Source organism: Gracilinanus agilis, chromosome 4 (genome assembly GCF_016433145.1).
Source record: "Gracilinanus agilis isolate LMUSP501 chromosome 4, AgileGrace, whole genome shotgun sequence".
Classification (NCBI taxonomy): domain Eukaryota; kingdom Metazoa; phylum Chordata; class Mammalia; order Didelphimorphia; family Didelphidae; genus Gracilinanus; species Gracilinanus agilis.
This window is the reverse complement of record NC_058133.1, coordinates 343,764,833-343,783,040: the sequence shown is the minus strand read 5'-3', so window position 1 is coordinate 343,783,040 and position 18,208 is coordinate 343,764,833. Positions and strand designations below refer to the sequence as shown.

The 18,208-nt window shown below is 36.5% G+C and overlaps 1 protein-coding gene across 1 annotated transcript in view; it reads right to left on the bottom strand.

Moving 5' to 3' along the window:
- Nucleotides 1–18,208, bottom strand: part of KLHL32 (kelch like family member 32) — a 175,705-nt gene that overhangs the window by 32,719 nt on the left and 124,778 nt on the right. Inside the window, exon 6 of the mRNA XM_044675393.1 lies at nucleotides 2,744–3,470. Within this exon, the coding sequence (XP_044531328.1) occupies nucleotides 2,744–3,470 (727 nt within the window). The remainder of the gene's footprint in view (nucleotides 1–2,743; nucleotides 3,471–18,208) is intronic.

The following is an 18,208-nucleotide window of genomic DNA, read 5'->3' as shown; positions in this document are numbered from 1 at the left end:
CTTCCTTCCTTCCTTCCTTCCTTCCTTCCTTCCTTCCTTCCTTCCTTCCTTCCTTCCTTCTTTCCTTCCTTCCTTCCTTCCTTCTTTCCTTCTTCCCTCCCTCCCTCCCTCCCTCCCTCCCTTCCTTCTTGTCCTTACCTTCCATTTTAGAACCAATACTGCATATTGGTTCCAAGGCAGAAGAGTGTTAAGGTCTAGGCAATGGGGGTTAAGTGACTCACACAGGATGACACAGCTGGAAAGCATCTGAGGCCAGACCCTCCCATCTCTAGGCTTTGCTCTCTATTCACTGAGCCATCTAGCTGTCCCAGATTATCTATTTCTGTTAGGTTTCACCCCATTAATCATAGCTTTCCCTGTTCAAAAAGTCCACTTACAACCTCCCTAAATTTTTTTTCAGTTCTTTCCCTTTTAATATTCAGTAAGCATTCTACTAAGGAATATTTTTTCTTTCCTTTTCAGATGGACCTTGGACATATCGCCCAACATTCTTCTAATGTTGCATCTTAGTCAACTGGTGTAGTGCTGCAGTGACATCAGTGTGTAAAGGTAAGCGAGTACTAGACCTAGAGTCAGGCAAAAAATGGGTTTGAATCCTGCCACGGGCACTCAGCTTGTCTGACTCTGCACCAGTAACCAAGATGCTGTGAGGGCAGAATGAGATGGTCCACCGGGCTGCAGACTGAAATGCTGACGATGTGGATGATGACAATACAAGGAAAGCAGAGAGATTCCCCAAAGCAGGTTTTGTTCTTTGGTGATGCTCCTAAGGAAGTTAGTTGCTGACTAGAAATGAAATTCCACGGACTCAGAATAGAATGCGCTAATGACCCTCCAACAGGAAATACATTGCCCTTTTCTCAATAAGGGATCAAATCTGTAATGTGGAACTGATGGGGAACGTCCTGCAGAAATCAAAGAGCTGCTTATTATAGGGCTGTTAAGAACCCACTAGTGCTACTAACAGAAATCCTAAGCTCTAGAGCAGGGGTCCACAACGTACGGCTCTCGAGCCATATCTGGCTCTTTTGAGGGCCAGATATGGCTCTTTCTGCAGGAGCCATAAAGTCCATTTTTTTTCAGACTCTGTTACAGGAGCGCACATGGTGAGCACTGTACAGCTCTCATGAAATTACATTTTAAAAAATGTGGCATTTATGGCTCTCATGGCCAAAAAGGTTGTCGACCCCTGGACTAGAATGACCCACCACTGATCAAGAAGCTCAGAGTTAACATAGAATAGATACTTAATAAAAATATGTTGACTTGAAGCAGAAGGCAGAGAGTAGACTTCATACTAATTTGCTCTGCAGCCATAAGTCAATTGCTTGATCAGACTTGATCAGATCAGTTTACCTAATTTATGAAATTAGGATGCGGTCTTCTCATCTCTGCCCAAACTCCTATCCTTTCAGGGTGTCTGCAACTAACATTGCTCTGGAAGACTAATTCAGTCATTTCCATTAACGATAACAAAATAGGCCTCAACCAACAATAAAATTCAACTTTTTATTTCTGGGGGTTGAATTGTTCAAAGATTGAATAATCCTCAAAACTATCATTATCTAAAATACATGTCATCCTAGTTGAGTCACTCAACAAATATGATGTGAAAATAGATCCAGCCTTTCTTTCCAAGTTGACTTCACATTATTCCTGCCCTACTATTTGTACTACATTTTATCCAAACTGGTCTGCTTGCTATTTTCCATGAGTGGAATTATTTTTCCTACCTCTTGGCCTTTGCAGATACTTTCTCCTATGCTCAAAATTCTTTTTCCTCAATTCTGCCTCTCAGAATTCCCTGCAAGAGACCATTCCTAATTTCCCTAGTTGTTAATGCCTGTGTATTTATTTTGTATATAATCATACTTATATGGGAACTCCTCGAGCTCCTGGAACTCAAGAGTTCATCTTTCACTCGAGTATATATATATTCTTGGTGTCTAACACAATGCCTAGAATATAATAATAAATGCTTGTTGATAGATGAATTATTATAGGCAAAGTATTCTCAGTTCTTCCAAAGAAAATGCCAAATGATTTCACATTATTACTGTAATTCAGTGACAAGAGAAGGAAAGAGTAAAAGAGTAGATATATATTTATATTTAATGTGTTATTTATATTATTATATTAAATTTAATATATATTTAATTGTAAAGAATAAAGCCTTCTCTCAAATGTATAAACAATAGGTAGCATGATAAGCAAAAGCAACAGATAGATAATCTGAAATTTTCAATGTCACATCTTACTCCAGTTCTTTCTAGCAAATTAGATAGCTAAGACTTTTATTTATCCTTCTCAGCCTATGTTGGTAGTTGATTCTAAGGAGCTATGAAAGAGTCATCAAACAGAAAGCCATGGAGAAAAGGGGAAAAGATCTTGACAAAGCTCAAACTTTCTTACAAATCCCAAAAGAAGCAAGAATTGAATGAATATCATTTTTAAACTGAAAAAGGGAGAAAAAATGGATCTTTTAAGTAGTCAATGCTCAGCTCCTAGACTTAACCATATAGAAATTCTTAGAAATTGTAAATTAATGTAACTTCATACGAAGGATTCTGATTCAGCAATACTTCAAGAAATCCATATTAAAGAACAAAATAACTCCAATTAAGGACATAAGGGCCTAAGGGCATAAAACTTAGAATTTCACTTTTAATTCTGGCTGATTTGGCGTGTGTGTGTGTGTGTGTGTGTGTGTGTGTGTGTGTGTGTGTGTTTGTGAAGCATCTACCTGATATCCAAAGAAGACCATCCGCTACATATCCTGCATGGCATGAAAGAGACCGGTCAAAGGACTGTACAAAAGTCCATTTGTTCTTCTTGGGACAGTATCGCTCCACTGTTGGCAGAACTTGACGCAGCTCATTCCGGCCTCCCACAGCATAAAGATATTCATCCATTGCTCCCAGCACAAAATGTTCCCGGCAGTTTTTCATGGGTGCAATCTCAGCCCAGGAGTTACTGCGGGGATCGTAGCGACAGGCAGTCCGAACAGCGCACGTCCGCCCAGTTGCGTGTTCTACTTCCCCACCTGCTACAAAAAGAAAGTCCCCCATGACAGCCACACAATGGTGGCTCCTGCCAACTGGCATTGGTTCCAGTTCACTCCAGTTGGCTATTGCAGCTATTAGGGCATTATCTTGGTCCACTGGATTGAAATACCGTAGCTCTTTGACTTTGCAGACCTCCCGCTTTTTCCCACCAATGATATAGAGTGTGTCCGACTGGAAGCGGGGTTTGGTCCTCCGGGTCTGCCACACTGGCTGTGCATAGATGCTCTGGTGGTATTCTAAGGCCTCATTGACGAGGGCTGTTGCCGTCTCACTGGCTTGGACCAGGGGATGAGACAGTGCCACCGTATGAAGGGTGTCCACATCCATTAAGCCAAAACGAATGTACTGCAAGAGCTCATCCATGTACTGGTAATGGCAGTTGTGTTCCAACCACCTCACAGCTAGCTGAAAGAGAGGGGGAGGGATTAAAAACAAAAAGAAAAAAAGAAATGGCATATAGTCAAATCATCATTAATTCTTCAAAATACTAATTACTGAAATGATTTGCCTAAGCAATAATACCTACTTTGATTTTTTTGGGTTATTTTCTCTTGTTCTGTTTTATTTTAACCATAATAGGAAGGACACACACACACACACACACACACACACACACACAGTGGCTAAAGGGGCAGAAACATTTTAACACTGAATGTATTTATTATATACATACATGCATACACATATATAAAAGTATGTATGTATGTATAAATAAATAGTGCTCTATCAATATAAGAAACACAGAATAATATGTGATCAACCATGACCACAGCGTGTACTTGAGAGAAAAACAATATGGCACCATGAGAATGACTGAGAAGAGAGGGAAAGACTTTGTCCCCACCCCTTTTCTAACTATACAAGACAGGAAAGAGGAAAAAGATGAAAAGTATCAGCTTTTTGTTTGAGGAGGGGAGGGTCATGAATTTATTTTTAATCATAAGATATATGTTGTTAGCACACATAGGATCTCAGAAATCAGTGTATGAGACCTTCACATAAAATGCTCACAAAAAGACATTTATTTTCTCATTTGCCTTAGATATCAACCTGCAATTTTGACTCACTTCTAGTCTTTCTTTTACAAGAAGAATTTCTGAAAACAAAGCCAAGCCCTTAATTGAATTCCAGAGTCATCAAATCTTACTGCTTGAAATGGCCTGGGAGAAAAAGGTCAACAATCATAGAAAAGGAGAGGATTGTCGGGGAGGGGGTGGGACATTCTCCTATTTAAAATTATCTGAAATATTTTAACTCTTTAAATATGATGATCTTTAAATATGGTCAACAAGTTTGGCAGGATATAGTAAAACCACAAACACATTCAATAGTAAATATACTCTACCTCAAATAAAAGACAGGAAAATATTCTTGGTACATGGAGTTACTTATATTATTCACAGCAAGTGATATGCTAAACTGAAAAAAGAATTACATCCAACAGAGGAACAGATCTGCAATAATTAATGGGCCAAAGTTTAGCAAGGATAGAATAGTCAGACTGCTTTTGGGGATGATAAAATGGAACTCGAGGATCTACTACAGCCTCAGACAGCTCCTTGGAGCAACGTTATCAGGTCTAGCAAAAAATTTCTGAATTTTCAGGAACAAGACAGCTAACCACTCTCTGTTCATGTGCTTCTTAAATTCGGGACTTATTTGGGGCTTGTTTCTTTATTTTTCTTAATGAACTATTTAGGGAAGAAAGATGGAATGCCATTCATATCCTCTTAGAATCTAGAAACATACTAAGAGTCAGTTTCCTTATTGTCCATATTCTAGTATCCAGTAAATCTAAAATCTCTAAGAATCAAAAGGTTTCAAATGAAATAAGATATTCATTGGAAGAAAAAAATTATAATCTGGCAGCACCTATATTCATCACAGATATTACAGATGACAAAAGAAAAACCTAGTAACTTGGTCAATCCTTCTCTACCACACCTGGATAGCTATCCACAATCAGCTTCCTAGATCTCTGTCCACTCTAATTTGATATATTTCAAGTGACTTGCGTTCCATTTCTTTGGGGAGATATTTCTATGGTTCATTTTTTCTTAAATTTCAAATTGCATGGCTCATTCTTCACTAAGTTACATGGGATACCTCATACAACTATGTTTGATTTTTGATATTTTACCTATAATATCTCTGATTTTTATTTCCTTGATTTTATCTAATCATCCCACTTTGTCCTGGTAATCAAGTCCTCAATGTCCTAAGAGTTTGCACCTTTCACTTAAATACTGTGGAGATGAGCAAAAGAGAAGCAGCAGAGGGCTAATACTTCTATAGGCTTTTCTTTTTTTTTTTTTCATTTTATCCAGTGATGTACAACTAATTATTTTTTCTTTCTCCTCATTAATCAGTTCTTTCTACTTCTTAATCAATCTCTTTGCACATCTATAAAGAAGTTTTATTTTATCTTTCTAGCTATGATACTACTAGCTTTCTTTATAACTCTGATATTAAATGAAAAGCACAGAAAACTGAATAATCCTCAGTTTCTAAGGATGTCTCTGTGGATAGAGGAATCCCAAATCTCCTTCTCTTCTGAACTACAGGCATGTGTCTCCAGCTACCTACAGGGCATCTCTACCTTGATGCCCCACTGTAATTTGAAACAAATTTTTAACACCCTCCCCCATAAAAAACTAATAATGTTTTCCTCAAAACGTGTTCCTTTATCTGTTAACTATTTTTTCAATGGCACCCAATCTCTCATAGTCAAAACCTTATCAGCTTTAACTCTTCTTTCTTCATTTCTCAATAATTCAGGACCTGCTGATGATAACTTTATAATATCTTCCACATGTATTCTCTTCTCTTTATCCTTCCTGGCACCATTCAAATACAAATTTTCATTTCCCCAATAGGAGGGTTCCAATGACTTCCTAACTGTTTTAGCCCTTCTTCTATTTCCCCTTGAGATCTTTCACACTATGCCAGACTACTTTCTTATCGTTATTCAATTTTTCAGTCATGTCCCACTCTTCATGACCCCATGGGCCACAGCCATCCATGGGGCTTTCTTGGCAAGGATAATGGAGTGGTTTGCCATTTCCTTCTTTGGTGAATCTTTTTGTCATGCAATCAGAGATTAATAACTTGTTGAAACCCAGGGTCACACAGCTAGAAAGAATCTGAGACAAATTTGAACTTGGGTCCTCCTGAATTCAGTCTCCATGACCTGAACCACTGAGCCACAGCTGCCTCTAGATCTTCTATGGAGATCTATTTATGTTGGAACTCTGCTCAAAATTCTCCCATTGCTCTTTATTTGCCTTTCTTTTAAAATTCAAACTTCTTTACCTGGGATGTTAGGTCTTCTATTCTGCAGAAGCACTACACTTTGGTGGTCTTACCTCACACCATACACTACTCTTTACTCTATCCAAATCCAGACATATTCTCACTCAAACCCTTTCATCTCATCATATTTTTGTTCCTGTCATTCCTCCTCCCTGGAATTTATTCCCTACTCATCTCTGCCTAATGAATTCCCACCAGCCCTTTAAAGCTCAATTCAAATACCACTTCCTTCACAAAGCCTTCCCACTCAAACTTACAAGGCATTTTGCTTGCTGCCTAATGAATTTACCATTTTATTAGTGTGTAGTAAAATTATCTGTGCATATATCTGTCTTGTATCTAAACATAATAGCTTCTTTTACAACACAAACATGGAAATATGTATTATATGATAGCACATATACAATCTATATCATATTATTTGCCGCCTTGTGGAAGGGGCAGAGGGATGGGAGAGAACCTAGATGGCAAAATGACAGAAAATGATTATTAAAAATTGTATCAACATGCAATCTGGAAAAAATTAAAAGTAAAAAATAAAATGAACATAAGATCTTTTCTAGTGACTCAGAACAGGGCTATGCATGCAGCAAGTACTTAAATTATTTGGGATTAATTGAAAAGTTAACAATACTTAACAGTGGAATTATGCCCAAAGAGTTATAAAACTGTGTAAACCCTTAGACCCAGCAATACCACTATTTCCCAAGCTATAAGGGGAAGAGGAAAAAAACCCCGTATATTCTAAAATATTTATAGCAACGCTCTCTGTGGTGACAAAGAACTGGAAATTGAAGGGATGACCATCAACTGGGGAATGGCTGAACATGCTGGGGCATATGATCGTGATGTTATATTACTGCGCTCTAAGAAATGAGGAGCAAGTTCATTTCAAAGAAACATGGAAAGACCTACATGAAATTATGAACAGAAAAAGGAGAAGAACCAAGAGATAATATACAACTACAGAATTAATATTTGAAGAATAACTTGTGAATGTCCATCTCCAAAGAAAAAACTGATAAATTGAAACATAATTTATATATACATATTTTTTCTCAAATGATACTTTCTCTAGATTGGGGGGGGAGGGAGAGAGAGAGAGAGAGAGAGAGAGAGAGAGAGAGAGAGAGAGAGAGAGAGAGAGAGAAAGACACCTAGGAATTTTAATGTAACCAAAAAATTAATTTAAAAAAATCAGTACTTAACAAAAGTACTTAACTAAAAATCTTAGTGGAATGCCCTTACTATTCCGTTTCTGGTTTGCTCTTTTACTACCTCTAGAATACACCCATCACTACAGTTTTCATGTTCCTTTTTCCATGGAATAATTGTTACATATTATTTTTCACCTCATACATTAAGCCTGCATTCCTCAGATGAATTTCATCTCATTCCTTTTCAATATTTTTAACTTCTCTTTGACCTCACATAATTTTTAGCCTTTCTGCTTTATTGATACCTTTAGGCCACCCAAGTCATTTTCACTTGTTAAGCTTATGCTTCCTCTTAAATTCAAGTGAATGTTAATTAAAACTAACTACTCTAACAGCTACCTCAGACCCCTTCTCACCTAGCTATACATTTATAGACTTTAGCCAGCATTCCATTCATGAGGCAGCATTTATATCCCAGATAATGAGCCAGCTTCTTCCAGTGGGATTCAATTAGGCACTTTTGGAAGCTGTATTAACTATTTCAAGTCACCAGGACAAATCTGGGCAATTACTACCTCAGTGGAATAAATGGAACTTTTAGCAGCATACATATTCAGAAGGTAAAACTCTGATGAAGGCTAAGCAGGATGCTCTAGTGACTTAGGACAGCTGGCTAAGTTTAGTTTCATGTGCTGCATTGCTGGTCTGGGGACTTGACTCTACTCCTAGAACCACGATTGACTTGGGTTCTTCAAGAAAGTTCTTTAAAAGCTTTGCTTAATTTAATTTTTTTTTGCAAAGGCAAAAAAATACTTTTGGAAGAGAAAGTGCTATATTATGCCAAATAAAGCTATAATAGGACTAAAAATTTGTACTATTAGAGAAACAGTACAACAATTAATTCTTTCTTATCTGAATTCTATAAAAGTTGGATAATAATGCTGGATTTTAAAATGGAAAGAAGGGAGTTTGCATTCTGCCTCAGAGACCTGCTAGCTGTTCAGCTAGGCACTTAACCTCTATTAGCATCAGTTTCCCCATCTGTAAAATAGTATACAAATGGTAATTACTTCAGAGAATTTTAAGGACCAAATAAGATAATATAATAAAAGTCCTCTGCAAACTTATAAGTGTTATACACGAGCTATTACTAGCATTACCATTATTATTTTCATCATCATTTGAAAACAATGCTATAAAAATTATCTGTAGAGTGATGCTCCACTGATAAGCAAATTACTATGCAGAATTCAATAAATAGAAGAAAGTATCCCAGAATACATCCAATATGATTAATGTATTAAAAAAAAACTAAGAATCAAAGGACACTAACTATTGGAGTACTCCCTATTAGATAAAAACTGCGGGGAAAACTGGAAAGCAGACTGGCAAAAATTAGATGAACCTCACACACCATAAAATTTAATAGACTCCAAATGGATATATAACCTAAATAATAAGAGGTCAAAATGTAAACAATTAGAAGAGAAGGAAATATCTTTCACAGATATGTATAGGGGACATTTCCTTAAAAGCATAAAAATGATTTTAAAATAAATGGACAGCTTTGATTACAGACTAAAAGTTTTGACACAAATGAAAGCAATACTGTTACAAAGGCAACTGTTAATCAGGGAAGTTTTTAACATAACATTTATTTTATAAATATCTAGAATCTAAGCTTTGAATGGAATTGATACAAAACAAACAAACACAAAAACCATTCTCCAATAGAAATGAGAAGACATAAACAAGTAAGTTGTCCTCAAAAATAGAAATGTACACTATTAACAACCACATAAGGGTATGCTCCAAATCACTAATAATAAGAGATACAAATTAATGTGAGATTTCTACCTTATTCTTGTCAAATTAGCAAATATGATAAAAGGAAAATTACAATTGTTGGTAGATCGGTAGGTCTCACACACTAACGTCCTACTTTGTTGAGTTATAAGCTGTACCAAAAGTTATATTAAAAAATTTGGAATTATACCCCAAAATCATTAATATCATGCCATGCTCCTGTATTCCAGCCAGCAGTATAACATGCCCACTTTGAGCCCCACCCCGGCTTATAAATAGGAAGTTTTTAACCTAAATAGCCTATCCCAGCCCTATCATGTTGCTTTTATTCTTGGGCCATAACTATTCTATACTTTTAGGCACCAGCCTCTTAAGTCTGGCATTCCAAGGACTGGCCTTGAAATACCTTTGGAACCCTTCTCTTCCTCACTCCAAGATAATTCAAGAGTGCCGAATTTTTGGAATATTTCCAATTAAATAGCACACATCTAGAGGCAACCAACTTGAAGTGAGGTGCTATGCTGTTTTTGGAAAAGAACATTTTTCTCAGCATTTTTTCCCACCACTTTCACTTTTTCTTAAAAATGCATTTTAATTCTAGGTCATTCCAAATTAATAGGAGTTGGGTCACAAATATACAAAGAGCTATTTTTAAAATTTGTTTCTTTCTAAATTCACAGCACCTGTGACTCCTAAAATATATCAGCCTGGGCATCAGAAATGCTACTCAATATCACACAGAAGCCTACAGGCTCACAAGGAAATGGATTTTTCTTTTCACTATAGAGCTTTGTAATGTTTCCTAAATGTAGCATGCCACTAGCACAATCCAGAGTCAGAACACAAGTATAACTTATTTCCAGTAAACCCAATTTATAAAAAAATCCAGATTACGGCAAAATATTAGGAAGCAATTATCTACTAAAAAAAAGATTACCTATTGATTTTTTAAATGCCTAATCCCCTACTGTACCTAAAATGTGATTTCTCCCCACCCTATCAAAAAGAAAAATCTAAATACAAGTTGTAAGGAATACAAATGGCATAAAAAGAACTCTTGCAACAAATATCTAATACATCATACTAATGACTTTAAATTTTAGCAGCACAATATCTTCAGTAAATAATCCTATTGTAATTTCTATAATGTATCCAGAATTCTTGACCTTTTATGAAAACTTTAAAGCAAACTGCTTTTAAAACAATATATATATATATACATGTGTATATATAGTGTGTGTGCTTACATGTAATTTCATATTATGTGTACCATGTACACACATATGTCTATATGAAAATCTGTGAAATATATATCCAATGAGGTACGATTCCAGGTGTCCAATGGCTAGAGTCAACTTAAACTGGTTTGTGAAAGCCAACTGTTAAATTTTGAGCGTGAGTATTTACACCTAGGAAACAGATAATCTCTACAAATATTGTTTTATTGATTTATATAGACTTAAGAAAGTGATGAAGAAAATGTTAATGATGCAGATGATACTCATTTTACAAGTATGTTGTGCATATATTTTTTCTAAAAAGCCCAGTTAAACACTTACAAGGCCATTCCTCCTGTATGTGTATGAAGCAATATCAAAGTCAAGCTTCTTCTTTGCACTTTCATTTAGACAATTTGCATTATGGAATTCTTACAAACTTATAAATATGTACCATTCCATGAGGCAGAGAGCTAGACTTGGAGTTCAAAGTCTGTCTCTAATACTTATCCTTGCTGAACCTTTGTTTCTTCACCTAACAAATGAGGGAAATCCTATTCGTACTGTCTAAATCATAGAGGTCTTACAAGGAATATTTCCTGTAAAGCTTAAATTATATAGAAGTATATTATTTGCTATTTTTAACCATTCATTTCAGAAACCACCACATTCAATTCCATCTGACAAACTTATTAAATACTTATTAAGTAATTGTCACATAAACATCTTTCTAAAAAGTTTTAAAAGTTTATTTGCATCAAATGGTTTATTAAACTTTTACCCTCAGTATAATAGAAAATAAAAACCTCACACTTCTTAATAAATAGGAATTGTATCAATTATTCTTGTGGTTAGAAACTATTATTTCTTAATAAAAAGTAACCTACTACAGCTCTCCTAAGTGATGCTCAGAACAAAATGACTTATGTTTACCTAGAAGGCAGAAAATTCTCTGCCTTATTCACCCTCAATTGCAGAGCAGACAGTCTGTCACATGAGGGGATCTTCTAAAAAATACAGAAGAGAATGGAAAGAAAAGAAGGGACATCCGCCATACTTGATATCTTTGTATCCTATCTCTGTATATACACATATTAGCTGTGTGACCTTGGTTAAGTCATTTAATCTTATTGTATCTGAGATAATTCACAAAGTCTATAAATTACAGAGCAGGTGTAGATCTGCTTTGTGGGAGTGTCTCACACTGATGAAATCACAAGTTTAAACCAAAAAGGGGAAAAAAAGGCTGGTTTATATAGATATTAACTCACTAGACTATTGAAGAATCAAATGCATTTTCTCTTAGAAAGAGCAAAGGAAATTTCAGTCCAACAGATAACATAACCCTCAAATCAAAAATACCTGGAACTAGGGATTAGGAATTATGATATTTTTTCAACCAGAACAATGAAACTGCTGCCATGGAGGTATATTGACAATTATAACAGTGCTCACCAGGGCGCTCTAATTAAAATTATGTCAACATTTTGCTTGTAAAACAGATATTTCAGGGTGCATGTGTGTGTGTTTGTGTATGTATGTGCCCAGATTAACTATAATAGCTGACTACAGGCATATGTATATATGACGTTCAAGCTACTTTTTTTCCTCCAAGAAATTTAGTATTAAAAAAAATTGATGAAGCCCCAGGCTCATAAACTGCCAGAGCAAAACAACAGAAAGAATTTAAAAGAAACTTCAGTCTGGCAGAGCTGATAATAATGTAGATGTATTTCCATGGCTCATTTAACCCTTTAAAAAAAGTTGAGAGTGACCATTATTATCCTTATTTCCTAAACCAAACACAGAACTAAAAAGCTCCTTGTTTGATGTCTGTGAATGCACATTATTAAAATAGATATCAAAAAAGCTCTAAAATTTGGGAAACCTTTTCATCTAGAGAATTGGCTTCCAAAATATTATGGGTGGGGGAGAATTGGTCCAATGGCATGACCCAATGGGTTGTGTGATCAGCTCACCGTCCTTTGGACTGGCAATCTCAGGACTCATCTCCAACACAATCCCATTTACCTTATCCCCCAGGACTCTCCATCTCTTCCTCATCCCTCTGCTAAGCAAGCTTCTAACCACCTTTATTCTGAAACTGGTATCAGGTCCTCGGGGGATTTATAACTTAACCAATACTTAAATACACATAGCAACAGCTGTGCAGACACCCCTGAAAAATCTTCCCCTGCACCCACCCATACACATTCCCTGGGTTTGACACTCACAACTGCAGCAAGAATGAGGCAGTGACCAATGAATAGCAATCCAGTTTTTTATCCTTTTCTTTTGTGAGGAGCACCACGGATGAGGAGAGACTTATACTGCAGATATCTTTCATTATATTTCCCTCCAAGCCCTCCCCTCTTTCAGACTTCCCTCTTACTCTCCTGGTACCAGATCACTGTCCTGAGAGCCAGGTTTGCAACTTGAGCCCCAGCCTCATCCTTCCCCTCATCCCACACATCCAATCAAAGGCTAGAACTAGTGTCTATCGCCATAGCATCTCTTGGATACATCTTCATTTCATTCATACGGTTCAGAACTTCATTACCTCTCTTCTCCCAAACTACTGCCACAGTCTCCTCCTTGGTTTCTGTGTTTCAGGTTTCTCTTCTTTAATAATCTCTTCCCCCCCACAGCTGCCCAAGGGTTTGTCCTGCACTACAATATAATCATATGCTTGTTTCTAACTCGATAAACTCCAGTGGTTTCCTACTGACTATAGGAATAAATAAAATTTCAACTTTATATTATGCTTTTTTAATTTCTATTTTTGGGTGCTTTAAAATATACATCATTCTTGGTATTATAGTATATATGCAATCTATAAATATGTATATATTGATGAGATGGTTTTATTGATGGATGGGGTATAGGATCAAAAAAGGTTAGAGATCATTGATAAAGGGCATACAGTTTTCATCAAGAGGGATTACACACACAAGTACTTACTCTAGTTCCAAAGTGTTTTCTAAGCTCTTCATACATGTGTATATCATGCCCATGTATGGAGAGCTATTGCCAAATGCTAAGTTCCATTTTGAAGGAAATTTACTAAGGAAACTGAAACATAACTCATTTTGAGTTCCCGAAATTATAATAAATTCTAGACAATCGTTAAGGATTATTTTAAACAAGGAGCTTTTAACCTAGGGTTCATAAACTTCACTTAAAAATAAATAAATAAACAAACAAACAAATAAATAAATGTGTGTATATGTATATGCATATGTAATATGCATATACATATATAACCGAATTCTGGGAAGATGGCGGCTTAGAGCAAATATATATGATAACCTTATTTCTTTTTAAAAATTTTTTTTAATCCTTACCTTCTGTCTTGGAGTCAATACTGTGTATTGTCTCATAGGTGGAAGATTGGTAAGGGTGGGCAATGGGGGTCAAGTGACTTGCCCAGGATCACACAACTAGGAAGTGTCTGAGGCCAGATTTGAACCGAGGACCTCCTGTATCTAGGCCTGGCTCTCAATCCACTGAGCTATCCAGCTGCCCCTGATAACCCTATTTCAATATAATTTATTTCCTTGGCAATCTAATGTATTTTATTTTATTTTAATTTATTTTTTAAAGTATTTTTGCATGGTTACACAATTCATGTTCTCTCCCTCACTTCTTTTCTCTCCCCTCCTGGTGCTGACAAGCAATTCCACTGTATTATACATGTATTATCACTCACATGTATTTTATTTTATGCATTTAAAAGCAATTTTCTGATAAAGGGTCCATAGGCTTTACTAGATTGCCAATGGTGTCCATGAAGGTAAAAAACAAGCCAACTCTGTAGGCATTGTGCTATGTACTTTTTCTTTTTAAAAATACTATTTTATTTAATCCTCACAACAATCCCAAGATGTAAGGAATGGAATTATTATCCACATTTTACAGATAAGGAAACTGAGGCAGACAGAGGTTGATTGATTTATAAAGCATCAATACGTGCCTAAAGCTGAATCTGAACTCAAGTCTTCTTGACTCAAGTCCCAACTGCCTATCCAATAAGCCAACTAACTTTTTTGTTCCTTTACACAAAAATGTAGTTTTTTGTGGAATAAAAAGTATGGTTCACTGAGGCAAGTCTTGGGTTCAGGAAGACCTGGGATTCAAGCTCAACCTCAAATATTTGTGTGAAAATGGGCAAATAATTTAAATTCTCAATACATTCAGGCAACTCTCCAAAGCTGTAACTACCAGAGAAGTTGTTTGTCTCAGTTCACAGCCAGTCACTCAGAAAATATAAAAGACTTACTATGTGCCAGGCATTGTTGTATGGATACAAATAAAGTCAAAACTACGGTCCCTGCCCTCAAGGAGCTCACATTTTTAATAGAGGAAATAATGCAAAAACTATCTATACATGACATTTACACTTTAAATTGGAAGTACTCTCAGAGGAAAGTCAGCTGCAGGGGAAGAACTCAGAAAAAAAAGCCTCTTGAAGAAGATAAAATTTAAACTGAGCCTTGACAGAAGCCAGGATGGCTTAGACATGTGAGATGGACATGCCTATTTACACTCTGAGATTTCTAAAAGGTAATTGGTGATCAAGATCTGGATCTGAGGAGAGAAATTAGGGCTTGATAGAGACTTGGGAATTTTCTACATTTTTTTCTACAGTTGATAATTGTCTCATTGTCAATGATTAGATCACTAAAGAAGCATATCTTATTGTTATTCATCATTTTTTTTTTCAAAAAGAACAAGAACCTCAAGAAGGGGTTGTCTTGACTTGAGCATGAGTTGGATTTTTAAAAATGTTTTATCTTTATTTTAATGACAAATTTCCATATCAGTTTTCCAAATGAGTGGGATTTAAGTAAGGCAGAGAGCCACAAAATCATCCATCTTCCTCTCTTTTTGAGTCACGGGAGATCAGTAGCAAGACAAAAGTAAAGGCTCCTGGGGACAGCTGAGAGTGCCCTGACTGACCTTGGTATCCTCATGGTCTGACCAAGCTCTAAGCAGCCACCTTCACGGCTGACGTAAACAATTGTTCTCATCCATCCATTTCCCTGGAGGAGGTAAGCCACCACATCCCTGGGACAGTCATCCCTTCTAACTCACCACTGAGTGTTAGCTGTCAGTTACCTTCACCCTGCTTTAGCCCATTTATCCATTATGATTATAGTATTATTATTTTCCTGGGGTGGCTGCTGTGCATGCTACAGCTTCTTGGAGCCACTGGTGAGAATGGGGCGCCAGGAGAACACCAAAAGAGGATGAGCAATGCCAAAAGGGGCTGCTGGTCCTCCAGAGGAGGCTGGCTTCCATCAACATCCATTATACAAAGAGAGAAACAGAGATTCTAGGAGAGACCCTTAAAACATCATCCATAGTTAATGGGTATGTCCTGGATTGGGCAAAGGAAATCAAAACTTAGTGGTGAGGCAGGTTGGAGAAAGGAATGGCACAAACACATAGAGGAGAGAATATCCCAAGATGAGAAGGTGATCATCAGGGTCTAATGTTACAGATGAGTCAAAAAGGAGGAGGGGAATGGAGGGAGGGAGCGCACCAGAAGTTCCTTATGCCAGTGCGATGACAAGGCTGGACAAATAAACAAAAGGGGCTTCAGCTTTTACGTGGGGCAACTGATTTGAACTTGGGGGGTCCCCCTGACTCCAGATTTGGCTCGCTCTCCACAAAGCCACCTAGCTGCCTTATTATGATGACTTCTTGAGATTATTGTGTCTTTTAACATCTAATTTACAGGTATTTCACTACTCTTGGGTGTATCTAAAATGTGCTTCAAAAACAAACAAAACAATCAAAAGCAATGAGAATACATTTCAAATCCCTAATGATATTGCCCTAAGATATTTTTATTTTGAATGTCAAATGGGGTCTTATATAAAAATACAAATATTTGACAAATTACATTGTGGATTATAATTTCTATCCCTGGAAATTTTTTAAAGAAAAAAAAATTCCATCCCCAGGCCTAGTACATAAAGGTCTTTGTATAAGCAAAAAAGGAAGGAATAAGAAGATTTATGAATAAGAGACATGAAATATATTCTTCTTTCCTTACCCCCCCCCCAACCATATTCTAGAGATAATGAAAATCATCCTTGGTCTTAGCACATTCAAGTAAAACATGAATAATTCATCAGACGTATACAATGTACTAAAAATTCCTTCTCAATGGTAGAATACCAGTCTCCCCTGTCTGACCACTTGTATACAGAGCGAAGTATCCCCATTCTGAATGGTTTGGCTTTGGTCTGGTATAAATCTTGCAAAAGGCAAAATAGTTTGAGAGGGACAGGTTGCTCGTAAAAAAGTAAATACTTTCACAAATGATCCTAAGAAGAAGAAAAGAGCAAGGCAGATTAAGAGGCCAATGTGGCTGAGTAGGGAAAGCCCTGAAGTACAACTTTTCTCCAAAAAGAGGTGTCCAAAGGGTTCTGAGAGGCAAGGAGTCAAGGGTAGAAGCAGGTACATGGCACTGATCTAGGATGGTGTTCAAAAAAAAAAGCCCAGAATGAGCAAAACCTCAAAAAAAGGCCCAGAAGAAAAAGAAAGTGCATTTGTGACAAGAAAAACATAAGGAGTATGGTAGCTCAGCCTATGGTGTAATGTTGGCAGGTCACATAATTTCAGAAGAGAAATGTACCTGACCATCTATCTAGTCCAACCCACATCTGAAAAAAGAATCTCATTTATAAACACCTTCCATCATTTACTGCTTCACAGAATTTCAGAGTTGGAAGGGGTCTCAGGAGCCAAAAAGTCTACACCATACTTGAACAAGAATGCTGTCTTATGACATATACAACTAGTGGTCATTCAGCCTTTTCGGTGATGAGGAACCCAGTATCTTTCTGGGCAAGCTATCACTCTATTGGATAAGTCTAATTATTAGGTGCCCAGTGGATGGAGCACTGGGATTGGAATCAGGATGATTCATCTTCATGAGTTCAAATACAGACTCAGATACTTACTAGCAGGGTGTCCCTGAACAATTCACTTTTCATTATTTGCCCCAATTTCTTCATTTGTAAAATGATCTGGAGAGGGAAACAGCAAACCACCACAGTATATTTGCCAAGAAAATTCCAAATCAGATCATTAGTATTGGATGAGACTGAAAATGTCTAAACAACAATAATTATTAAAAAGGTTATTTTTTCCTTGTCTTAATTCTAATTTGTACTTTTTGCAACTTCCAACATTATTTCTACTTCTACCCTCTGGGATTAAGGAGAAAAAGTAGTAAAATCCCTTTTTTACATGACAGCGTTTTAAAGATTTTGTAATCAAAAATCATGTTCATCCTATTTATTTCTCTTCTCCACATAAAATATATGCAATTCTTTCAATGAATCCTCAGATGGTATGATCTTGAGGTCTTTCACCATCAGGACACCTCTTTGAAAATGCTACAGTTTCTCAATGTTCTCCCTAAAAAGTAGTGCCCAGATCTGAACATTATCCTGTAGGTATGTTCTGATATGAAAAAAGAGCAGCATGGAAAACGATTGCCTCCTATTTCCTAAATGCCTTTATTTTCTTTCTTTCTTTTTTCCTTTCTTCCTTCCTTTCTTTCTTTCTTTCTTTCTTTCTTTCTTTCTTTCTTTCTTTTTTTCTTTCTTTCTTTCTTTCTTTCTTTCTTTCTCTC